Source organism: Osmerus mordax, chromosome 18 (assembly GCF_038355195.1).
Source record: "Osmerus mordax isolate fOsmMor3 chromosome 18, fOsmMor3.pri, whole genome shotgun sequence".
Classification (NCBI taxonomy): Eukaryota; Metazoa; Chordata; class Actinopteri; order Osmeriformes; family Osmeridae; genus Osmerus; species Osmerus mordax.
The window spans coordinates 13,293,889-13,319,602 of NC_090067.1; the positions used below are offsets into that span (position 1 = coordinate 13,293,889).

The window sequence follows — 25,714 nt, forward strand, 5'->3', positions numbered from 1 at the left end:
AAACACACACCCTCATCCAGCCACACACACACACCCTCATCCAGCCAAACACACACCCTCATCCAGCCACACACACACACCCTCATCCAGCCACAAACACACACCCTCATCCAGCCACACACACACACCCTCATCCAGCCACACACACACCCTCATCCAGCCACACACACACACACTCTCATCCAGCCACACACACACACCCTCATCCAGCCACACACACACCCTCATCCAGCCACACACACACACACTCTCATCCAGCCACACACACACCCTCATCCAGCCACACACACACACACTCTCATCCAGCTACACACACACACACACCCTCATCCAGCCACACACCCTCATCTGTGCTGCAGCCATCTAGCCGTCATGCTCCATCCAGGAGTCCAGATGAGGTTCAGTCCTGTGGTCTGGAGGATATGACGTCATGGTGTATTTATGTGGCCCCATCACCTCGTCTCTGACAGGAAGTGTGATGCTGCCCCCTGCTGGCTCTAAATAGGAACATCTGTCTCTTAGTCAACTGTGTGTTCAGTGCAACCTCAACTGTCCAGCTCCTCATTTAGGGTTGAGGTTCTGATTAGGGATACTTTGAGTATGTGGTGTTTCCCAGTTACAAGATAAACATGATTTCAAACCTGTTTTTGAACATATTTTCTAGTTTTGAAAGTTACACTTTCAAACATTCAAGTTTTCTGGATTGAAAATGCTTTTTGGTCTTATGTTAAGCTAGCCTCAAATCAGCTTACTTGGAGTTCTGTGAGCTAGGTGTTGTTGTCGAGAGCTGCGATTGTTGTGTGAGTCTGTCAGGATTCAGTGTGCAGCCAGCTGCTTCTCCAACTGTTCTGCTCTGTGTGTGTGTGTGTGTGGCTGTGTGCGTGTGTGTGGCTGTGTGCGTGTGTGTGGCTGTGTGTGTGTTTCTGTGTACCTCCACTTTACCATCCCTTTGTATATAGTGTAACTTTTACATAAAAATAAAAACTGCATTGAACAAAGGCACAGCTGGCATCTATTTATGCCATATTATTTTCAGAAAAATGTACCTGATTGTTTAACAGTGTTGGGTTGATGTGTGTGTGTGTGTGTGTGTGGTTGGAATTGCGTGGTAGATTGTGTAAAAACCCCTTTCTTGTGTTACGTCTGTGTGTAGAAGCATGATGTGAAGGACGATCCCAATTGAAACATTGAGGTGATTCCAACAAGCAGGACTGACGAGTTACTAGTTCACATGCTGAATCAAGATCCGGCTAAATGTGACCAGAATATGATAGGACAATGTCAGTATATATATATGATACAACAGTGTCAGATATGACAATGTCAGTGTCAGTATAGCATGTTTCATCATCTTTTACCAATGAAAAGCCACATCTCAGCATTTGTGTAGCTTGTTGACCCTGCTTGTTGGACCCCGCCACACCAGGAGCCCCCTGTTTGGGTCTGTTCTAGCTACGGCTTCAGTCCTCCCACATCTGCTCTCTCTCCCTGACGCCAAAGTTTCTTAAATCTTTACAGACGCTATCAGAAACTACAGAAGATTATGAAGCCCTGGTAAGCCTCCCCAACCGGATAACCCCATTGGCTCTCTGTCCTCTTCCTAATCTGCCAGTCAAGAGTCTGCATGATTAAAGACTTGCACCCTGGTGTTATGGGAAACCCAATCATGGCCGCCAACACTAGCATCCATCTGTGGAATACGATATCTATGTATCACTTAACCCAAACAACCAATTCTTTTCTCAACAAAAATGATCTTTTTGCATGTGCTGTTGGGCAAAGAGGATATTTAAGCGGAACTAAAGACACACACACTCTTGTTTCTTCGGGGACGTTATTTTTAAGTGCACCAGTTCCTGTAGTCTGTCTTCAGTGTTCATCGGGTGTTCTGTCAGGAGCTAGTGGTGACTTGTGGGTTTGGCCTGGATGGTGTCACTTGCTAGTTAGTGATCCAGAGGTAGAGCTCTGATAACTCTTACTGAGCTGAAGGGATGGTCTGGTCCGGTCTGACACCTGGGTCTTATCCTCACAGACGATAGGTTGTCCTACACTCACTTCAATCACAACAACCTAATAACCTCATCTGTTTACTGTAATGACAATAGTACATCCATCACACTTCAAGTTTCCATCACTCATCACATGTAGACTGTAGAGGCTCTCCTGCTGTCAGATAGAAACAGGTTGGAGGTCGTAGGTTAGAGGTCATAGGTCGTAAACCAGGCTGTAATAATTACACTTGGTTGTAATTATTTAGCATTATAACACTTAGCAGTATAACACTTAGCATTACAAGTTGTAATTGACAGGCACTCTCATCACATGGTGTAGGATAGCTGTCCATTTGCTCAAGCTTACCGTACTCACCCCTCCAGTTAAACTCTATACCACTAACAGAACTACAATCCGGTCTTCCTATGGACTACTAATATGGCTGACCTGCATCCCGTCTTAACCTCCTGCCGCCCTCTGGAACTGTGACTAATTTATCACAACAGTCGTCAGAACTCATTTTCTTAAGTGTTCTCACACTCTTATACACACGTTTTGTTGTATATTTGACTGTTAACTCTCATATACTGTAGCTTTTCTTGTTTGGAATGTTTCCCAGGAATCAGGATTGCATTCTGTAAACATGGCAGAAGGGGGCAGTATTGTACAAATATTTTCTCACAAAATAGCACATTTAACTTTCACTTCTTTTTTATTCTTTTCAACATAGTGTTTTGTATTTTTTTTCTGAGATTGTATATTTTGATTTGAACTGATTTTGTTTTTGTCGAATATTAACGGCCAGTTGATGCAGTGACCGGCTGTGTTTGGTGATAGAAGAGTTAACCTTACTTACCTTCTCTGGAACATGAAGTTGACCTGTTGATGTGTCTGCATGAGTCCCTGCTCTGATACTGTGCTCCCTGGCTGTAGCGTCTACCAAGTAACTCCTCCCCTTCCCCTTCCCCTCATCCCTCTATTCTCCCTTCTCCCCTCGTTCCTCATCGCTCTCTCCTCCCTACTTCTCTTCCCTTCATCCCTCTCCTCCCCTCAACCCTCTCCCCCCCTCCTCATCCCCCTCTCCTCCCCTCCCCTCCCCTGGCTTGGCTTTAGCCGTCCATCCACGCATCACCGTGCAGCAAGAAAGGTTCCTATTGGCTGTTTCTCCTTGGCGTGGTTTTGTTCCAGCGTTTCTATTGGCTGTGTCTGTGGTGTGGTTGTGTTCCAGCTTCGGAGATCTGCTGTCCTTCACACTGACCGCCTTCGTGGAGCTCATGGACCATGGGATCGTCTCCTGGGACACCTTCTCTGTGGCCTTCATCAAGAAGGTGACCCCCCCACCCCTTCCTTTCACCTGGTCATCCCTCCCTCAATCCACCCATCCCTCCCTCCCTCAATCCACCCATCCCTCTCTCCTTCCCTCCCTCAATCCACCCATCCCTCTCTCCTTCCCTCCCTCAATCCACCCATCCCTCTCTCCTTCCCTCCCTCAATCCACCCATCCCTCTCTCCTTCCCTCCCTCAATTCACCCATCCTTCTCTCCTTCCCTCCCTCAATTCACCCATCCCTCTCTCCCTCAATCCACCCATCCCTCTCTCCTTCCCTCCCTCTCTCCTCCCATCCTTCCTCCCTGGTTCATCCCTTCCTCCCTGGTGTGTACAGATCGCCAGCTTCGTGAACAAGTCGGCCATGGACTTGGCGGTGCTGCAGAGGTCTCTGGCCATCCTGGAGTCCATGGTGCTCAACAGCCAGGACCTCTACCAGAAGGTGGCGCAGGAGATCACCATCGGACAGCTCATCCCACACCTGCAGGGGTGAGAGGAGGCACACACACACACTCACACACACACACACACACAGAGACACTCACACTCTCTCTCTCACACACACACACACACACACACACACACCGTTCTCCAGCTTGTTCCAGCGGGTTCTCCAGTAACCCCTCATCTCTTGTTCTCTGACTGCAGGAACGACCAGGACATCCAGACCTACACCATCGCTGTGATCAACGCTCTGTTCCTTAAAGCCCCTGAGGAGAAGAGACAGGTGGGGATGGGGCAGACACACACACACACTCATATACACACACAAACACAGAATTTTTCTTCCCAGACGATGATGACACCACTGCTCAACCTCCCCCTTTCATCTATTTTTACTTTGACGGCCCCAGAGACACCCCCCCCCCCCCCCGCCCCGCCCCGCCCCTCCTCCACCCTCCTCAGGACAATGACTGAGCTCAGCTCGTGGAACGACAGCGTCCTCAGCATCACGACTCAACACACTTCCTGTGTTCTCCTGAGTCAGCAGGAAGATGACACAGCAGAACCCCCTCCCCCCCTTCCCTCCCCATGTTGCTAACTCACTAGCCTGTTGCCGGGGGTCAACAAAAACATCCTTCGCTACCTGCCCCCTTTTTTATTTTGTCCTCTCCTGTCAGTCTCTCTCCTCCTATCTCTCTCTGGTTCTCTCGCCCCCCTGTCACGTTCTGTCTGACTGGTGTGTGTTTTCCTTCCTCCTGCACTCCTAACGGTAGCTTGACGAGCACTCTGTGAGCATCCTTGATTGTCCGCTGACAGTAAGTGCACTTTGATTAGCGATGTTTCCTAGATCCCTCTCTCCATCCCTGTCTCCCCCCTCTTCCTCCCCTCCCTCTCTCTCTCTCTCTCCCTTCCTGTCTCCATCTCCCTCTCCCCCTTCTCTCTCTCTCCCTCTCCCCCTCTATTCCTCCCCTCTCCCTCCCCGTAGAAGAGATAAGAGTGTGGTGAATCGTAGACCCAGGATGGAGACCAGAGGAGAGATTTATGCTGTCTCACCGAGAAAGTTGTTTCCTTTCTCCTACCTTACCCATAATCCACCTCTTTATTTCTGACGTATAGCTTCCTCTAGAACCTCTCTAGTTCCTCTAGAGCCATTTGTTTTTGCCATAATAAAGGTATAGATCATGATCCCTTTCATTCTCTCTCTCGCTTTCCCTGTCTTTCTCTCTGTCACACTCTCTCTGTTTCTCTCTCTGTGCTCGCTCTCTCTCCAGGAGATGGCCCACATCCTAGCCCAGAAGCAGCTACGCTCCATCATCCTCAGTGTGAGTGTCTACAGTCACACCTCCCTCTCTGTCTCCTCCTCCTCTCTCCCCTCCTCCCTATCTGTCTCCTCCCCCTCTCTCCCCTCCTCCCTCTCTGTCTCCTCCTCCTCTCTCTCCTCCTCTCTCACCTCCTCCCTCTCTGTCTCCTCCCTCTCTCTCCCCTCCTCCCTCTCTGTCTCCTCCCTCTCTCCCCTCCTCTCTCTCTGTCTCCTCCTCTCTCCCCTCCTCTTCTCCTCCCTCTCCCCTCCTCTCTCTCTGTCTCCTCCTCTCTCCCCTCCTCCCTCTCTCCCCTCCTCTCTCTCTGTCTCCTCCTCTCTCCCCTCCTCCCTCTCTCCCCTCCTCTCTCTCTGTCTCCTCCTCTCTCCCCTCCTCCTCTCTCCCCTCCTCCCTCTCTCCCCTCCTCTCTCTCTGTCTCCTCCTCTCCCCCCTCCTCCCTCTCTCCCCTCCTCTCTCCCCTCCTCCCTCTCTCCCCTCCTCTCTCTCTGTCTCCTCCTGCCTCTCCCCCTTTCTCCCCTCCTCTCTCTCTCTCTCCTCCCCCCCTCTCTCTCTTCCTCTCTCTTTCCTCCCTTCTGTCCATCTTTACATCTTGATCTCCGACACCCTCGTTAACCCCCCCCCTCCCCAGAATGTGATCCGGAGCGCCAAGCCCATTAACGATGAGATGGCCCACCAGCTGTACGTGCTGCAGGTTCTGACCTTCAACCTGCTGGAGGACCGCATGATGACCAAGATGGACCCCCAGGACCAGGTGTGTGGGTCTGTGTGTGTGCGCGTGTGTAATCATTTCTGCGTGTGTGTGTGATCATTTCCGTATGTGTATAATTGTGTGTGTAGGCCCAGAGAGACATCATCTTCGAGCTGCGGAGGATTGCCTTCGATGTGGAGTGTGAACCCAACAACAGCGGCAGCATCGAGAAACGCAAGTCCATGTACACCCGGGACTACAAGAAGCTGGGCTTCATAGTAAGAGCATGTGGGGGGGGGGGGGGGGGGGGGGGGGGGGAGGGGTCCAGCTGTTCAGAAGTTTAGCAGTCTGCTGGCTGTCAGGGTGAATTACACAGCTGGAGATCTGATGAGCCTCACTCACTCACCCTCTCTCTCTCTCTCTCTCTCTCTCACCCTCTCTCTCTCATCCTCTCTCTCTCTCTCATCCTCTCTCTCTGTCATCCTCTCTCACCCCTTCTCTCTCATCCTCTCTCTCTGGTCACATGTCCTCCCTGTGTGTCCTCAGAACCATGTGAACCCGGCTGTAGACTTCACTCAGATCCCCCCTGGGATGCTGGCACTGGATAACATGCTGTACTTCTCTAGACACCACCAGGACGCTTACATCAGGGTGAGAACACACTCACACACGGTCCCACACGCAGTCGCACACTGTCACTCACTCACTCACTCACTCACACACACACACACACACACACACACACACACACACACACACACACACAGTCCCACACACGCAGTCTCACACTGTCACTCACTCACACGCACACACACACACACACACACACACAGTCCCACACACGCAGTCGCACACTGTCACTCACTCACACACACACACACACACACACAGTCCCACACACGCAGTCGCACACTGTCACTCACTCACACACACACACACAGTCCCACACACGCAGTCGCACACTGTCACTCACTCACACACACACACACACACACACAGACACATGCAGTCAATATCACACAAATACTCACACATACATACACAAACAAGATAATTAACTTTAAACAAGCACATTTTCACAGAATACACACAAACACACCAGTGGTTGGTTGTTTAACAGCGTGTGTGTGTGTGTGTGTGTTTAGATGGTTCTGGAGAACAGCAGCAGGGAGGATAAGCACGAGTGCCCCTTTGGACGCAGCAGCATCGAGCTCACCAAAATGCTCTGTGAGACGCTCAGAGTGGGGGAACTACGTAAGTCTCCCTGGTTACCACGACTACATTAGTCTTCCTGGTTACCACAACTACGTTAGTCTCCCAGGTTACCACGACTATGTCAGTCTTCCTGGTTACCACAACTACGTTAGTCTCCCAGGTTACCACGTTAGTCTCCCTGGTTATCAGATACTAATGGTAACTGATCACTCTGGAAACGAAAGAGAGAGAGACACACACACACACAGAAAGAGAGAGACAAAGAGAGACAGACAGAGAGAGAGACAGAGAGAGACAGACAGAGAAAGAGAGAGAGACAGACAGAGAAAGAGAGAAAGACAGACAGAGAGACAGACAGACACAGAGAGAGAGACAGACAGACAGAGAGACAGACAGACAGTTTAAAGCAAACTGCGTCTCCCGCCTCGAAAATGAAAGGAGCCATTAGACTTTCTAATTGTGCCACTGGGTCCTGGTCTATCTATTAGTGATGAGAACCAGCCCCCCCCCATCTCCCTCTTCCTCCACCAACCCACCATAAAAAACCTGTCTGCTTAGGCTTTGTTCATACACATCAACATTTGTGTGTGTGTGGTTGGGGGGGGAGGGTCCTGTCTGCTGTTGCCACACCTCTTTTGCATAATTGGGTGTGCTCAAGCCTTCGGCGAGAGCACAACCTTTGTTCTCTCACATATATATTATTATTATTTTTATTTTTATTTCTTTTTGCCCCCCTAAAACTCAGTCAATATTTGGCCTACATAGACAACGTAGGTGTCAAAAGTTTCGTCTTGGTAGCGATTGAGTTGCTTCTATTGGAATTTACGTTCCGTTGCATGGTTTAAGCTTCAGTTAAGTTTTTGTGGCGAAAAGTGAAGCTAACGGTGGCTAATTTGCTAACCACAGTCACTGACGTTACTAACGTCACTGCGTCACTAACGTCACGAAAACACGCGTGACTACCTTTGCCAGAACATTCGTTTAGCATCTGTTAACTTGGGGGATAGCTAGGCTAACTATAGCTTTACTGCAAGGCAGCTGCAGAAACGCCACAAGAAAAGAGGCCAGGGTGATAACTATTTACTCATTTTACTTTTTGATATGACACACAATTGTGATGTGTAATGTACAATATAAGCTGATATTATTAAGGAAGTACATCTACTTTCGGAAACAGTAGTCTACTATTTCACTGAAGTATTAGCATCATGACATTAGCCTGTGTTTCCCGGGCAACACATACTACAGTGGTCTATGATGTAGCGTTATCTGTTTTCAATCCTTAAAATAAACATTCCTCACATATACATTTTCGTTGTAGGATTTATTCTGACATTAGAAAACGATTTGTTGGTGAAATTACCATTACCTGTGGTTTCAAACCAGTGTAGCTCACTGCAACGCTGTAGCTTACGCGAGACACACTACAAAAACATCTAGCTACAGTACACAGCTGTTTAGGAAGTCAAACGGCGACAGAAAATGTTCGGCACTCCCCTTACTTAAATCAAAAGTCTATCTAACTACTAACCTGAACTTCATTGCCACAGCCTAAACGTTGTCAATCTGTTCATGAAAATAATTAATTTCAGCCTAAACCTTACAACGGAACGTTAAATCCAATTCAACCAACGCAATCGCTACCAAGACGAACACAGCGGTAGTCTAGTACTGTAACGTAGTAGAGTACAATTTACCGGGGCAGCTTCTCCACACAGGGCTATATCGCATTTTGCGTTGTTACTGACAATGATCGCTACCAGTGAGCTTTTTATGAATGAGCAATTTTCCACTAAATAAATGTCAAGCTTAGTTAAGTTTTGGGGGGCATATTTTCAGTTAGCAGATGGTACCGTTTGAATCGCGATTCCATCTTCTACTGCCGGGTAACGTCGTAGAATAATCTTCAAAGGGGTTGTTTATTCATGAATGAATGCAATATGAGTAGGCTAAATGCCTGAAAATATCATGAGAAGGGAAAAACTTAAAATGACGTTTAAATCATAGAGATTAGGTAAATTTTTACACCGGTCTGCACTAATGTCACGAAAACACGCGTGACTACCTTTGGCAGAACATTCGTTTCGCATCTGTTAACTTGGGGGATAGCTAGGCTAACTATAGCTTTACTGCAAGGCAGCTGCAGAAACGCCACAAGAAAAGAGGCCAGGGTGATAACTATTTACTCATTTTACTTTGTGATATGACACACAATTGTGATGTGTAATGTACAATATAAGCTGATATTATTAAGGAAGTACATCTACTTTCGGAAACAGTAGTCTACTATTTCACTGAAGTATTAGCATCATGACATTAGCCTGTGTTGCCCGGGCAACACATACTACAGTGGTCTATGATGTATCTGTTTTCAATCGTTAAAATAAACATTCCTCACATATACATTTTCGTTATATGATTTATTCTGACATTAGTAAACGATTTGTTGGTGAAATTACCATTACCTGTGGTTTCAAACCAGTGTAGCTCACTGCAACGCTGTAGCCTACCCGAGACACTAGTGTGAGTAGCTAACAAAAACTCCTCAGCTGTTCAAGTCAAACGGTGACAAAACATGTTCGGCACTCCCCTTACTCAAAAGTCTTTCAATAGTTGAAACAATCTGACTACTAACCTGAACTTCATTGCCACAACCTAAACTTTGTCAATCTGTTCATGAAAATAATTAATTTCAGCCTAAACCGTACAACGGAACGTTAAATCGAATTCAACCAACGCAATCGCTACCAAGACGAACACAGCAGTAGTCTAGTACTGTACTGTAGTAGTAGAATTTACCGGGGCAGCTTCTCCACACAGGGCTATATCGCATTTTGCGTTGTTACTGACAATGATCGCTACCAGTGAGATTTTTATGAATGAGCGATTTTCCACTAAATAAATGTCAAGCTTATTTACGTTTTTGGGGGCATATTTTCAGTTAGCAGATGGTACTGTTTGAATCGCGATTCTATCTTCTGCCGGTAAAGTCGTAGAATAATCTTCAAAGGGGGTTCTTTATTAATGAATGAATGCAATATGAGTAGGCTAAATGCCTGAAAATATCACGAGAAGGGACAACTTAAAAGGACGTTTAAATCATAGAGATTAGGTCAATTTTTACACCGGTCTGCCAAATGTATTCGTTTTGATTCAGCCTGTCAGCTGCCTCTTGCAGGGGAAATGAGAAGACATCATATTTCATTCGACACTTCACTCGTATTTTGAGTTGTAAATGAGCAGCAAAAAAAAGATGCTTTTAAATCTATGTAATCTTTATAAATAATAAGTAGGCCCGATGCATTTTTATATAAAATATACAGACCCCTGTGCAACCGACGCAAGCAAGCACACCCTACAATTTCCCCAGAAATTGTATCCTCTCTAGTTCATATTTGTTTTACTGCTCTTACCCCCCTTAAAAGATGAATCTCCCAGCATGCCTCAGACCAGAACTTTAATGTGCTGTGAGGTCGGCCCTGCCTGGCCAGGAGACTCTGCTACAGGGCCGGCCCTGCTCTGCTAGACACATGGAGTATTTATGAAGTTATTCAGACCGGCCTGTTAGCACCCTGATTAACTCACGCCAGCATGCACACACACTCACACACCACATGCCAGCACACATGCACCACATCTCACACTTGCACACACACACTCTCTCATCGCACACACCACACGTATGCAACACACACTAAGAAACACACTCTTTCTCTCTAAGCCCACTGGGTGGACACACCACCCACACACACACGCGCGTACACACCACACACACATAGATGCACACCTTCTAAGGAACTTCGCAATCCATGCTTCTGTGCTAGCTTAGCGCTAGTTTAGTGGCAGATCCCACTCGATGTGGCAAGGTAAATCCAGGACCTTGGTAGCTAATCCCATCCTAGCCTGGGATTCTCTGATTGGTGGGAGACGTCAATGCTAGCGGGGGCTGAAAAGAGCAAACTTTGAATTCTAAGTGCGCCCCTCCCCCCCGACCCACGGATCCTTATTAAACATTTAGAGGAGCTGGGGTTTAAGAAAGGGCTTGAAATTTATAACGGTGATTTTGACACACAGTTAGCACCCATAAATCCTCCTCCGCTCATGGGTTTCAGTGGAAACAAAGTCTGGTCAAAACAAAATGAGTCAGTCTACTTCATAGCTTCCTGTTACTGCAGCTTCTCCCCTCCATCCTTCTGCTCCTCTCCTCTCTCCCCTCCTCTCCCCTCTTCCTCCATTCCTGCTGTCTCTCCATCCGGCTGAAGGACACATAGACACTAACTGACCTGGAAAGTTGTTGCTGACAGTGCAGCCTACATGCTCAGACACACTCACGCACACACACAGACAGACACGCACACACACAGACACACTCGCACACACACAGACACACTCGCACACACACACACAGACAGACACGCACACACACAGACACACTCGCACACACACAGACACACTCGCACACACACAGACAGACGCACACAGAGACAGACGCATACACATACACACACACAGACAGACACGCACACGTTCCTGGCAATTTCCATGTCACAGGTGGATATGCGGACCTGCAGGTGTGGTTATAAATGGGGACTGAATCCACTGAATCTTTGGATTCAGTGGATTCATCATCACTCTGACCCCGTCCAAGGTGACGCTGTTCTTACATGTCCTCTCTCCCCCCTTTCAGCCTCTAACACACACACACATGCCTCACTGGGCTGTGACAGATGTCAGCAAAGCTTCCTGCTCACCCGCCGGCCATACACACATTCTTTGACAAAGATTTTGGTTTTCATACACACACACACATCATACTCCTGTTCTCCAGGATTCATCTGGTAGCACAGGCCGGTTCCAGGCTGTAATTATCTCTGATTAGTCGTCAACACGCTCCGAACCTTCACACCAACCCAGAGCCTGACAGGAAGTGACACGCCACGCACGTGGCCGTCACCCTCGGCCCACGCCGCCTCTGACACGTAACCTCTAACCCCTGGGGGCACCCTCACTCGCGTCCCCACGTCCCCACTTCCTGTGTGTGTATTTGAACGAGCTTCTCGTTTCCCTGGTGCCATGATAGAACTGGGGTCCCACAATGATTCTGAGAGTCTGTTACCCCCCCCCCCCCCCCACACACACACACACACCCTCAAGCCCACCAGACTAGCTGGTTTCTTGTTCTCAAACTTAACGTTAACAGGGATATCATATTTCCCTCTATCCTCTGAGCCAGATGGCTCTACTGCTGCATCAGGACACATACACCTCTGGTCTGGATGGGTGGGTGGGCTGTTCACTTGGGGATGTGTGTGTGTGTGTGTGTGTGTGTGTTTTTGGAAAGATGGATGGATGGTGGGTAGATTTATGTACCACATTCACACTTCCCATCAAGTCTAGTCACAAATCCCCCACTTCCCCCCCCAAAACTAACACAAACACATTTCTCTGTAAGTGGGAGAAGTTCCTGTCAGGACGATGACTTTGTGTTAAAGTTTCTGCCAGTGTTTCTAGAATGCTGAGTTTGACCTTATGAAACGTCACCGGCACAAGGACGCTGGCCAGATGGTGCTAGTCCTCTGGGCCTTGACACAGGTCACTGGCTCACCCCCCACCCCTCCTCCTCCCCTCCATCCTTCCAGCCCTCCACATCCCAATCCCTCCATCCCTGGCTGGGGATGCAGGAGAGGGGGAGGACTGGAAAAGGGAGAGGATAGGAGAGACAGGAGAGGATAGGAGACAGGAGAGGATAGGAGAGACAGGAGAGGATAGGAAAGACAGGAGAGGATAGGAAAGACAGGAGAGGATAGGAAAGACAGGAGAGAATAGGAAAGACAGGAGAGGATAGGAAAGACAGGAGAGGATAGGAAAGACAGGAGAGGATAGGAAAGACAGGAGAGGATAGGAAAGACAGGAGAGGATAAGAGAGACAGGAGAGGATAAGAGAGACAGGAGAGGATAAGAGACAGGAGAGGATAAGAGAGACAGGAGAGGATAAGAGAGACAGGAGAGGATAAGAGAGACAGGAGAGGATAAGAGAGACAGGAGAGGATAAGAGAGACAGGAGAGGATAGGAAAGACAGGAGAGGATGAGAGAAACAAGAGAGGATAAGAGAGACAGGAGAGGATAGGAGAGACATGAGAGGATAGGAGACAGGAGAGGATAAGAGACAGGAGAGGATAAGAGAGACAAGAGAGGATAAGAGAGACAAGAGAGGATAAGAGAGACAGGAGAGGATAGGAGAGACAGGAGAGGATAGGAGAGACAAGAGAGGATAAGAGAGATAGGAGAGGACAGGAGAGGATAAGAGACAGGAGAGAGGAGATCCATCTCCCTGTCCAGTCTTCTTGGTCACGTCAAACAAGGTGTCAGTCATTACTGCTACAGATTATATTACAGAAGAACGGGTCCCCAGTGGTCACACACATAGATGTTGTACACACACACACACACACACACACACACACTGAAGGCAGGTTAGGATAGATTCAGCCCGGTCTGAGCCTGGCTGAGATTAAGGTCATTCAGTCCAATGAATTCAGGCCAGAGAAGAGATGAGGTGCAGCCTTTCTCGGCGCAGGGAGGTACAGCAGCAGCGCAGGGAGGTACAGCAGCAGCGCAGGGAGGAACAGCAGCAGCGCAGGGAGGAACAGCAGCAGCGCAGGGAGGAACAGCAGCAGCGCAGGGAGGAACAGCAGCAGCGCAGGGAGGAACAGCAGCAGCGCAGGGAGGAACAGCAGCAGCGCAGGGAGGAACAGCAGCAGCGCAGGGAGGAACAGCAGCAGCGCAGGGAGGAACAGCAGCAGCGCAGGGTGGAACAGCAGCAGCGCAGGGAGGAACAGCAGCAGCGCAGGGAGGAACAGCAGCAGCGCAGGGAGGAACAGCAGCAGCGCAGGGAGGAACAGCAGCAGCGCAGGGTGGAACAGCAGCAGCGCAGGGAGGAACAGCAGCAGCGCAGGGTGGAACAGCAGCACGGTGACAGCTCTTGGTGGAGGTCTGGCTCATACTGGCTGGCCGGAGGCTTGTTTCACCGGCATGCTGTCGAGTACAGACGTAGTTTTCTTTCAGCGGTAAACCTGCTACGGCCCAGATTTCACCCTCTTCAATTATTAGTCGGCCGTGGGAGAATTGTGTTTGTCCGATAAAATATTCAAGGTTTCAAATGTGTACAAGCAAATCCAGAACACCTGCACCAACAGCATGGTTTTAACAGTATATCTGTGGTTATAAATCACTGCATGGCAACCACATCTCAGATAGCAGGCACTGTGAACGAATGAAAAGGCAGTTTGAGATGTTTACCTGTGTGTGTTTCCCTGTTCCTCAGCCAGCGAGAACTGCCCTGACTTCCATCCCATGTTCTTCACCCACGAGCGCTCCTTTGAGGAGTTCTTCTGCATCAGCATCCAGCTGCTCAATAAGACCTGGAAGGAGATGAGGGCCACCAGCGAAGACTTCAACAAGGTACGTGTGTGTGAAGGGCTGTGTGTGGGGGGCAGAATTCAACCATGTGTGTTTGTTCTTACAATTAAATGAGGGGCCAGCAGCAAATACTTCAACAAGGTGTGTTTGCGAGTGGGAGTGTGTGACACTTGATCAACTTTTACCTCACGCAAGAGCTGGAGATTCCGTTGTGTCCGTCACAGTTCAGTGGTGATGTATTTTTGTCTGGGGGTTGGTGACGCGTTTCCAAGCATCTGTACACTTTCGTAATTACAATTATGAAAATGGCCCGCCAGACATGCGCCTCGGCTCAGTCTGCCGGGTATGCAGAGCAGCCTAATCAGAATGCACAGACATCGAGATGAGGTCTTCTGCGTCGTCTTGAATCGTTGTCCCCGAGGCTCCTTGTCTGTTTCTTTTGGGGGGGGAGGAGAGATTGAAAAGGAGGAGGAGGAAGGAAGGGATTGTGCTCTCATCCTCAGGCTTCTCTAATGTAATTCTCTGTCTCATTGTTTATTTTTGACATGAAACGGGCGCGATAACCGCCTCCGCTATTCCGGATAGCTTAGCCTGGTTCGTAGGCTCGATGCCAAATTGTTGTTAAAGGACTTAATTCGTTAATATTTCTAGACTTCCCGATCTGAAGGAAAGTAATTCCTTTGTTTGTGAAAACTCAAATGGGATAATAAAAAAAAGATCCTGTTTTGAATCCATGAAACCTCAATGATATTTCCGTTCAAAAGCCATCCGTCTCGACAGTCCAGACTGGCCGATTGCTAAACTCACAGAACACCTTGCTCTGTTTTCAGGCTTCGGTCCGCATGTTGCAGGCAACATTCATTTCATTTTCATTCTAATTTAAAACACAAAAGTCAACACTTATACAGTAGGCTATACACACAAACTGCTTCCAGGGTCTTCCTAGAACCACCATGTATTAATTATTAGGATGTACTATCCTGTGCGAAGGTGACATTATAATTGGGTATTTATACTAAGTCGTGCCTGGTCCAGCAGCGAACTCGCTAGCTAGAAACTTATTGATGTGGACTCGCAGCGTGCATAGAATTGTTGCTGCTGGTTCAGCATCTGCTCACGTGGAGCTGTAAAGGTAGACTGTTTTATCTGCTGGTCAGCTTGGCTTTCGTCTGCACGGATGACACTGACAGCCAGCTGTCTGGTGTTGTTAGCTCGGATGCCTTCGATATAACTTGCGGGTCAAGGAGGCTATATCCTGGCTTGTGTAAGAGGGCTACGTGTGGGTGTGTGTGCTCGCACGCATGTTTAACATAAACGCAATAAAAACAACAGCCCAGCTGTGTCATACGAAGCTGTGTTTACACTGCAACTGCTGTCACCAGGAACACTTCCTACGCGTGTTGACGCTTGTCAACTCTTGCTGAGGGAACGAACGGAGCCGCGTCAGCGAGCGACGAGACCGTGTCAAACGGAAGCCTTCACAAACTGTATGCACACCGAGACCTTGTGGAAATCGTCAGTGAGAGCCTTGTGTGTGTGTGTCGTGGCAGCGTGTTTTATTAACGTGATGAGGTAACATGACGAGGTGGCAGATTAAAACACTAATTGTCGCTGTCACGTTTAGCAGATTACATGTTCAGCATCGGTTCCAACCGATCAGGATTAATCGGGAGCGAAACTCGTAGGCCTACACCCTCGGTTTTTAATGTATTGACACTAAACGTGTTTAGCAAACACGTAATGTCTCTCTGTTTGTAATTAGTGAGCTAGGTCTAGCGTGGATATGTGTCACTGGTTGATTTTCTAGACCCCAAAGGGAAATACTATGTCTATCTGTTGCAGTGAGATGTTTGTTAGCTTTGGACTGGATGCTACTCAAGCACTCCGCGGGTGTACAGAGGCTATGTTCACACTCCATTTTGTTTTCCTACACTGTGTGTGTGTGTGTGTGTGTGTGTGTGTTGAAGCAGCCACATTGTAGATCTGTGTGTGTCAGCTGCTGGCTTTGCCCAGCTGACTGAGCAACACACACACACACACACACACATGCGTATGCTCAATCATGTATGCAGATCTACACATGCAGCCAAAGGCATAATCATAGGTTCTCACACACCTTCGCACACACGCGCGATGATGTGGACATACACACAACAAAAATGGAAGGGGAGAGATGGAGCGAGTAGGAGGGTGTGTGTGTGTGCACGTGCGTGCGTGTGCACGTGCGTGCGTGTGTGTGTGTGTGATGGAGGCAGGTCTGATACTCGGGGCAGTGTTCCGACCAACAGGCAACCGTTTCCTCTGTTTCCATAGCAACTCCCGTCCAATTACTGCTGCTGCACTGCACTGCCTGGCAAGATGGAGCCTGTGTGTCGGAGAGAGGGAGTGTTGATATGCATTTTTAGACATGCATGTGTGTATCCATTTGTGTACTACATGCACTCTGTGTGTGTGTGTGTGTGTGTGTGCGTGCCAGTCATGTGGCACTGCTCTGTGTTTCTATCCTGAGTCCTCGGAGGAGAGATGCTACATCAACTAGAGAACTCGCAGCTCTGATATAAAACCAGCCAGTCACACAACCAGCCAGCCAGCCAGCCACCCCTCCTCCTCTCCTGCCCTCCCTTTCTAAACCTCTATCTATCACTCTCTCTTTCTCTGTCACTCTCTCCGTCTATATCACTCTTCCTCTCTCTCTCCCTGTCTCTCTCTCTCTTCCACACACAGAGAACATGTGACTCTCCAGATGCTTCGCCATTGGCTGCCTCCTCTAGTGCGTGTGCCCAATGGGGCTCAAACCCACAGATCAACACAAGCAGAGCTGCTGCTGTCAGACGGACAGAGGGAGCGAGAGGGAGGAAGAGAGAGAGAGGGGGGGAGAGAGAGAAAGAGAGAATCTCATTAGACAAGAGAGGTGAGATCTCATCCTGCTCCGTTAGCGAAGGGAGGACAAGAGAAGTGATCGTTGTTCTCGGAGAGAGAGAGAGAGAGAGAGAGAGAGAGAGAGAGGGAGAGAGAGAGAGAGAAATTGAGAGAGGCGGAAGGGAGGAAGAAAGGGATGAGCTTGGCCGTCGTCGCTCACCGCGCTGTTTGTGGCTGACACACACACACACACACACACACCGACCGCTCTACCGGGGGACCATCTGCCGATCCCTCCCTCCTCCTTCCCCTCCTCGTTACTCCGTTCCTCGGCCGTATTGCCCCGCCGTTTAGGAGCGCCGCTCGGCGCTAACCATGGAGACTACCGTGACACGTGAGTAGAACCACAGAGAGAGGGAGGGGGAGAGAGGGAGGGAGGGGAGTCTGCTGATTAGAATGAATGGATGGATGGAGAAGGGGGTGTTTGTGCTAGACTGTGGTCTGGAGGAGAGAGAGGGAGAAGAGGAGAGAGGGAGGAGAGGAGAGAGAGGGAGAAGAGGTCGGAGGAGAAGGAGAGAGAGGGAGGGAGAGGAGGAGAGAGGAAGAGAGAGAGAGGGAGAGGAGGAGAGAGGAAGAGAGAGGGGTGACAAGCAGGCTGATAGAGGAGGGGGAGTTTAGCAGCCTGTCTTTGTGTGGCTCAAGTGCAGAGCAGACTGGAGGGGCAATAGGGTCTTAGACTGGTATTAACACGCACACACACTGTATTTGAGATTGGGAGTGCGGGGGAGGGGGTGGGTGGGCACACTGTTATTGTGAATGAGAGCTCTTCACATTAGCGATGCCCACACCCACAACCCACCTAGAAAATCACAACAGCTACAAACGCTGCTAGTGGTGATGACGCCACACACACACACACACACACACACACACGTGTGTATCTCTGAGGGTGTAGGAAAGATGCACAGCCGTGTGTGAGAAGCAGAGCAGTGGCCTCTGACTCCGTTTGCAGGACGTGACGTCCCTGAGCCTGGGTACTGTAGGAGCCCTCGGTGACCCCTCGGTGACCTCTGGGTGGTTATCTGCTTTGTGGAGCCGTCCAGACGAGCCGTGGTGGCGACCCCCCCCCCCCCCCCCGTCAGGATTATTCAAATGAGAAGTTCCAGTGTGACATCACAGCTCGCGAACCTTCCTTGACCCAGATAAAGCCCATCTGCCACCGGGCTCAGCCTGGGCGTCAACACGCTACGATGGATGATCACTGGAAAGGCAGTGTTTATGAAAAGCATTGGAGGTGTATGGTTTATATGAAGACTAGATCCTGGAAAGATTTTGTTTCGACTTGGATGTTGGATGGATTTTGTGTAGTCTAGGTATTGGCTAGATATTGTGTAGACTAGATATGGTGTAGACCAGTGTGGCTAATAGTGAAGTCCCATTGGACAGGAAGTACCAGTGTGCCAATCACACCTGTTTTCTCTACGTCTCTTAAAGACCATTGGCTCTGAGAATGACTGGCTTCCAGGTAAAGACAGAAGCTGTGGGATTCCTGAACATCTCTGTGACAGACAGGCTGAGTTTGAGACCAGAAATTACATTTACATTTAGTCATTTAGCAGACGCTCTTATCCAGAGCGACTTACAGTAAGTACAGGGACATTCCCCCGAGGCAAGTAGGGTGAAGTGCCTTGCCCAAGGACACAACGTCATTTGGCACGGCTGGGAATCGAACTGGAAACCTTCGGATTACTAGCCCGACTCCCTCACCGCTCAGCCACCTGACTCCCTAAACTGGTCCCATCTCTGTGTGTGTGCTTTATCGACTGCTGTTGAGATGTTGTTGCAGGCGTGTAGTCTCTGAAAGCCCTCCTCCGAACACAGACCCTCTCGGAGCCCCCCTCCTCCGAACACAGACCCTCTCGGAGCCCCCCTCCTCCGAACACAGACCCTCTCGGAGCCCCCCTCCTCCGAACACAGACCCTCTCGGAGCCCCCCTCCTCCGAACACAGACCCTCTCGGAGCCCCCCTCCTTCGAACTCAGACCCTCTCGGAGCCCCCCTCCTTCGAACTCAGACCCTCTCGGCGTGTGGAGACACGCAAGATTATTTTTCTCCTCCTCTCGTTCTCTCCATCCCCCTTCTCCCACTCCCCTGCTCCCATCTCTCCCCCGCTCCTGTCGTTTTCTGTCTCATTGTATCTGTCTGCATCCCCCTACGCTTTCTCTCTGTCTCTCTCTCTCCCCCTCTCTCTGTTGTGTCCCTCTCTCAAGAACCAGCCAAGCTATTTATATCTCGTCTGTCTGTCCTGGCTTCTTCACCTCAACCTCACTAGAGGTTTCTTAGCAGCTGAAGAGTGTACATGTGTGTATTGTGTGTGTGTGTGTGTGTGTGCGTGTACATGATGTGTGTGCGCACGGTGGCCCTAGAATACCGCCCCCTCCAAAAACTCCAGCTGTGAATGCCACAGCTATGCGCGCGCACACACAATACATAATGCACGCACACACACACACACACACACACATAATACATCTTGTACACATCCCATCCAAGCTGGACAGCTTCAGGACCAGGACAGCTGTCCTACCTAGACTTTAGGATGACACACCTCAGTGGCCATGTTGAGTCAGGTGGCTGAGCGGTGAGGGAGTCGGGCTAGTAATCCAAAGGTTCCCAGTTCGATTCCCGGTCATGCCAACTGACGTTGTGTCCTTGGGCAAGGCACTTCACCCTACTTGCCTCGGGGGAATGTCCCTGTACTTACTGTAAGTCGCTCTGGATAAGAGCGTCTGCTAAATGACTAAATGTAAATGTTGGAATATCTGTGTGCGTGTGTGTGAGAGAGAAGTCTCAGCAGATTGCTCCCCTAAGTACAGGGTTAGGGTTAGGGACTCTCTAACCGGTCCCCAGAGGAGAGGAGAGAGACGGTTCGAAAGGGGGGAGAGGAGAGAGACGGTTCGAAAGGGGGAGAGGAGAGAGACAGTTCGAAAGGGGGAGAGGAGAGAGACAGTTCGAAAGGGGGAGAGGAGAGAGTTTGAGTGCAGTGAGTGAGTGAGAGAGAGAAGTGGAGTAAAGATGGAGAGGAAGAGATGAGTAGAAGAGCTGACCTGGCCTGCAGTGCTCCTGACAGCGTCGCACGTCTGACTTTCTCTCAGCTTAGTGCTGGTAAAATGCCATGTCATCTCACACAGTTTGTTGAGGATTCTCTCCTCTCCAGATCTCCGTTGTGGCGAGGATGTTGCAGGCACCAAGCGCACCAGCTTTCACGGCCGACTCCATATTTAATGACAGCGCCATAACTTTGGAGGAAATGGTTATTAATTAAACAGCGGAGAGCAGGAGGAAGGAGAGGGGACAGAAAAACACAGAAAGCACTTTTGTGTGCGTGTGTGTGTGTGTGCGTGCGCGCATGTGTGTTGAAAGATGCTGTTGTGTTGGAACATACAAACCTCAGACTGGTTGTGTGATTTCTTGTGTGATTGCTTTCAGGGTACGATTGAGTGATCATTCTCCGATTATTCACTGTCATTCTTCTTAGGGCCCCAAGATTGACGGACAGCTCATACATAATGTAATTAGCATCCGCTAAGGTAAATTGAGGAGCACCGACAGCCGATTGGCCGGTGACTAGGGACAGTAATTTGTCACGGTTGACACGGCGACGATGATGGAGAGACAGAGAAGAAGTGTTCTACTGTCACCCTTCCTCAGAACAACAAGAAATGGAAGGAGATAAATAAAAAGAGCACAGAAAATGGCGAAGACCCAATATTAGATTTGACATTTTATCCATCCAGCAAACACTTGTATCCAAAGGGGCGTATAAATGTTGCACAACGGAATATCAAGGATCAGAAGAGCACAGCTTTAACTGTATTTCGGTGGTCTGAGTCAAGAGAACATTCTGTATCTTCCAGCCAAATCGACTAAAGACTCCCCACGCTTTTAAAAAGCCCTCAGAATAGCTGCCCGATCTACTTCTGATCAATCTGACCTGGAGTCAGCTGTGCCTCCTATTCAACGACACTTTTAAGATGTTTTCTTTAGGTAAAACGATCCTGGAACAGGCCCCTGTTCGCACCACGTCCACCTGACTAGTGTTCTGACTCACGACAAATAAATTATTCATAATGAGTGTTCTCGTTGAAAGGGGGCCGTGTGTTTGGATTGAAACGGGATGAATATTCGTGGTGTTAATGAGCGCGAGCAGAGCGGGCATACAACGTCTGTCTACTCCTCCAATAAACCCAGGGAAAGCTTTTGTTTGGCCCTTTGTCACTGACCATGTTTAAATGCAGACTATCTAAAGATCTGTTTGGACAAAATTCCCCCAACTGTGTAGATTTGGAAACACTAAAATATGTCTGCAAATCAGGAGCCATAACTTTGTTTTGTTGATTTTATGGAAGCTGGATTTGAAGCTTTTATTTAAGTTTGTGGGTTTTGAAAGCGATTGTTTCACACCGTCACACCGTGGCTCTCTGTGGAAGACTGGGAGGACTGGTGTGAGATTTAATTAAAGTATGGTGGGCGTAAGTGTGTGTGTGTTTGTGTGTGTGTGTGGGCGTAAGTGTGTGTGTGTGTGTGGGCGAAGTTTGTGTGTGTGTGAGAGAGAATTTATGATGGCTAAGTGTGTGAGATTGTAATTAATGGACAGCAGACTGGTGATAAATCTTTCCCACTCTGATTACTGTGACCGTGTCCAAACAGGACAAGGAGAGTAGAGAAACTGAGAAAGAAAAGAAGAGAGAGAGAGAGAGAGATGGTGAGATAGACAGACAGACAGAAGGGAGAGACGGGGAGAAATGGAGATCCGAAACGAGTTCTCTAGGAACAGTGGTGATACCACACCCAGCAGCGTGGGGTTGTAAGTGTTGACCGCTCTGAGATCCATCAGGGAGGTCGGACAAGTCCTCCCACCTCCACACAGGAGAGGAGAGAAAAATAGTAGAAGCTCAGTGCCTGGAGGAAAACACCTCTCTGTGGAGCCAGAGGGTCACAGTAACCCAGCTGGACTGTGATTTGAACAATGACGGCACAGTTGTCTTTCTGTTGTGTTTATTTTCACCCATGTCTGTGTGGTTGTTTTTAGTTTTACTGCCCCCCCCCCCCCCCCCACCCCCCCCCCCTCACACATGCGCACACACACACCCGAGGTCATTATGGTGCCAGTTTTTATGCAGGCGCCACTATTAACGTCACTGAACAAATTTGCATTCCAAAAGATGAATCAGGATTATACTGTGTAATCAGGGGAAAATCTATTTTCCCCCACTTCTCCAAGTTTGAGGTTCAGTAATGCCACTTGGCTTATCAGATCTGGAAACATAACTGGGTTAATTCTGTTATGTGCCGTAGAAAATTTAGATTTTCATCCAGAACACACTCTTTATGTCACTGAGCCGGGGAGGAGGAGGGGGGGGAGGAGGAGGAGGGGGAGGGGGGAGGAGGAGGAGGGGGGGAGGAGGAGGAGGGAGGAGGAGGAGGGGGGAGGGAGGAGGAGGGGGGAGGAGGGGGGGAGGAGGAGAGGGGAGGAGGAGAGGGGAGGAGGAGGGGGATTAGCCTGCGGTGGCCATTTTGGATCCTGTGTTGTTTTTGGGACCTTTTGTTATCTACTGTTTTACCTTCACGACCTTCCTCTTGGGGAAATGGCATCTAAACACACCCATATCATTCATCACGGCTGCAGCGGTATCGACACATGGTCGGGGAGCGTGTTTGCATCATATTTATAATCCTGGGTGCTTATTATATCCATGACAAATGGAGGCTACGCTTGTTAGCGAGGAACAGACTGGAAAGTGCGGGTTGGTAGAGTCACCTTCACGGAGCACCGAGTCTGACGTGATGAATCACCACCTCCGATCCACAGTGTGACTAAACATTATTTGTTCCAGCCTCCGAACAGCTTGTGCCTTTAAGCGGCTAACTATTTAGCCATGCTAATAGACTATATGCTAACGATTTAGCCACTCTAATATACAATATGGTAAAGATTTAGCCACGGTAATATACGATATGCTAACGATTTAGCCACGTTAATGTATGGCATGCTAACCAACGCCATGCTCACAATTTAGCTATTTTCATGGATTCTGTCCTTTCACGCCTTCTGAACATCTTTGTTGCCAGATCTCCACTAATGGTTTGGGCTAATGGACATGTGCCTTGCAGCGAAAGATAATCCCAACCGGATTGGCATTTCACCAGTGTTGTTGAGAAGGCATTCTCTGCCAGAGGCTACAAGGTTTCACACTAGACTGGGCAGAGAGGAATTAAGACTCTCTTCAGTTTAGTCCCCTGGGGGATGAGGATGAGGAGGAGGAGGAGGAGGGTGGTGGGGGAGGGGGGTGAGGAGGAGGAGGGGGGAGCTACTCTGAAGTACGAGGATAGCTGAGCTCCAGCACAATTTATCTCTTTGGAATGGACTCCCATCGTTATTCTCTCAACCGCTCTCTCACTCTGTCTTTCTCTCTCACTCTCTCTCTCTCACTCTCTCTCTCTACATATCTTCTCTCTCTGTGTATCTGTCTTTCTCCCCTCTCTCTTTCTCCCCATCTCTCTCTTCTCTTCCCTCCCTCCCTTTCTCCCTCCTCTCTTTGTATCAGTGGAACATCAAATACTTCCTTGACCTTGTAAAGTATCTCTAAAGTGACCCTCTATTACTGTAGTTGACACACACACACACACACGTTTCCCTGAGTGTGTGTGTGTGTGTGTGTGACTCTTCTAGCGGTGTGATGGAAAGCAGGGTTTCACAGGTTGGCATGATATGTTAGTCACTTGAATTGGAAGATGATTATTTTTTAAGTTAACAGGGTGATAAAAAATATAACCACTCTGTGGGCTTTAACTGTCTTTATTAACTAGTCTCTCTCTCCCTCTCTCTTTTTATTGCTCCCCCTCTCTCTCTATCCCCCCCTCCCCTCCCCTCTCTCCCTTCCCTCCCTCCCCTCTCTCCCTCCCCAGGTTATGCAGGTGGTGAAGGAACAGATTGTTCGAGCTCTCACTCTCAAGCCTAATTCCCTGGACCAGTTCAAGAGTCGTCTGCAGAACCTGAGTTACACGGAGATCCTGAAGATCCGCCAGTCAGAGAGGATGAACCAGGAGGACTTTCAGTCCCGTCCCATCCTGTACGTACCTGGTCTGACCTCTGCTGGTCTGACCTCTGCTGGTCTGACCTCTGCTGGTCTGACCTCTGCTGGTCAGGCTCTGTTTAATCACCGTAATTAACAGCTAAACTGATCATGCTTCAGCTTCGTAGAACTACAACCTCCATTCTCTCTCTCTCTCTCTCTCTCTCTCTCTCTCTCTCTCTCTTTGTCTCTCTCTCTCTGTCTCGATCTTTCTCTCTCTCGCCATTTAAAAACCTCATAAAATCGTGTTTCCGGCCGATGGTTTGTGTAAGTGATCCTTGGCATACGCTCGCTCATTAGCGGAGGAGAGAGATCATGCATCGACTACTTAGGGATGAAAGCCAAGGTAACGGAGAGCATTGTTTTGCTTTGATGGAGGAGGTGGCGCACTATTGAAAATCATTTGAAAATCAACTGTTTGGCCGTTTGGTCCTTTGGTCCTAACCCTAACAGATCCATACCCAGCAGAGGAGAGGGGGAACACCTGGGATTTGAACTGGAAGGGTCTAAAGTGGTGATCATTCAGGGGTGTTCCAGCCACCTGGGCTGAACTTTATCCCAGATGATTGTGCACAAGGCGATGGCAGGTCTAGCTGACATGCTGAACTATAAACACTTTCTCCATGGGAAAGATCTTGGTCTAACGAAACAGCACCTTTATAAGAATTTATTTCAGTTATACATTTATAATTGCAGAGAGAACATTATGCACAACTTTTGAACTCATCCAGACTTCATCTAACGTAATTGAAACGGGATTGAGAATGATTTATCATTCATTCTCTTACTCCATTTTGGTCTAATGGAATACACTCTGATCTCTGACGAAGCCGACCAACCAGTCTCTGTTTTCCGTTTTCTGTTTCAATCTCACCTCACACTTTTCCGACCTTTTCCCCTCTCCTGTGTATCCTGTAGACGTATTTGATACCTTCCGGTGGATTCTCTAACCTCTTCACAGCGTTCAGTTTCAGCAGTTAACTCAATTTTCCCCAATTTTGGACAGTTAGAAACATTAAGGCTGCTAGATCGGACTGGTATAACTTTCTTGTCCACTCAGAGGAAGACATGCTTAAGGAGTCAGGTGGCTGAGCGGTTAGGGAGTCGGGCTAGTAATCTGAAGGTTGCCAGTTCGATTCCCGGCCATGCAAAATGATGTTGTGTCCTTCGGCAAGGCACTTCACCCTACTTGCCTCGGGGGGAATGTCCCTGTACTTACTGTAAGTCGCTCTGGATAAGAGTGTCTGCTAAATGACTAAATGTAATGTAAACCCATGGAAACTAAACCCATGGAAACTACCATCATTGAGTTCCCT

General features: G+C 48.9%; 1 protein-coding gene across 3 annotated transcripts in view; it reads left to right on the plus strand.

Moving 5' to 3' along the window:
* The window catches only part of elmo1 (engulfment and cell motility 1 (ced-12 homolog, C. elegans)), a gene marked incomplete at its 3' end in the record, with an annotated part of 47,618 nt that extends 23,223 nt beyond the window's left edge, over window positions 1-24,395 (plus strand). For 2 of the 3 annotated variants that reach the window (XM_067255627.1, XM_067255626.1), the window contains 11 exon segments: window positions 1,519-1,554; window positions 3,221-3,320; window positions 3,656-3,807; window positions 3,967-4,045; window positions 5,034-5,084; window positions 5,710-5,832; window positions 5,919-6,047; window positions 6,316-6,420; window positions 6,915-7,023; window positions 14,310-14,446; window positions 24,232-24,395. In XM_067255627.1, the coding sequence (XP_067111728.1) occupies window positions 1,519-1,554; window positions 3,221-3,320; window positions 3,656-3,807; window positions 3,967-4,045; window positions 5,034-5,084; window positions 5,710-5,832; window positions 5,919-6,047; window positions 6,316-6,420; window positions 6,915-7,023; window positions 14,310-14,446; window positions 24,232-24,395 (1,185 nt within the window). 3 annotated transcript variants of the gene reach the window in all.
* Between the last annotated feature and the right edge of the window lie 1,319 nt (window positions 24,396-25,714).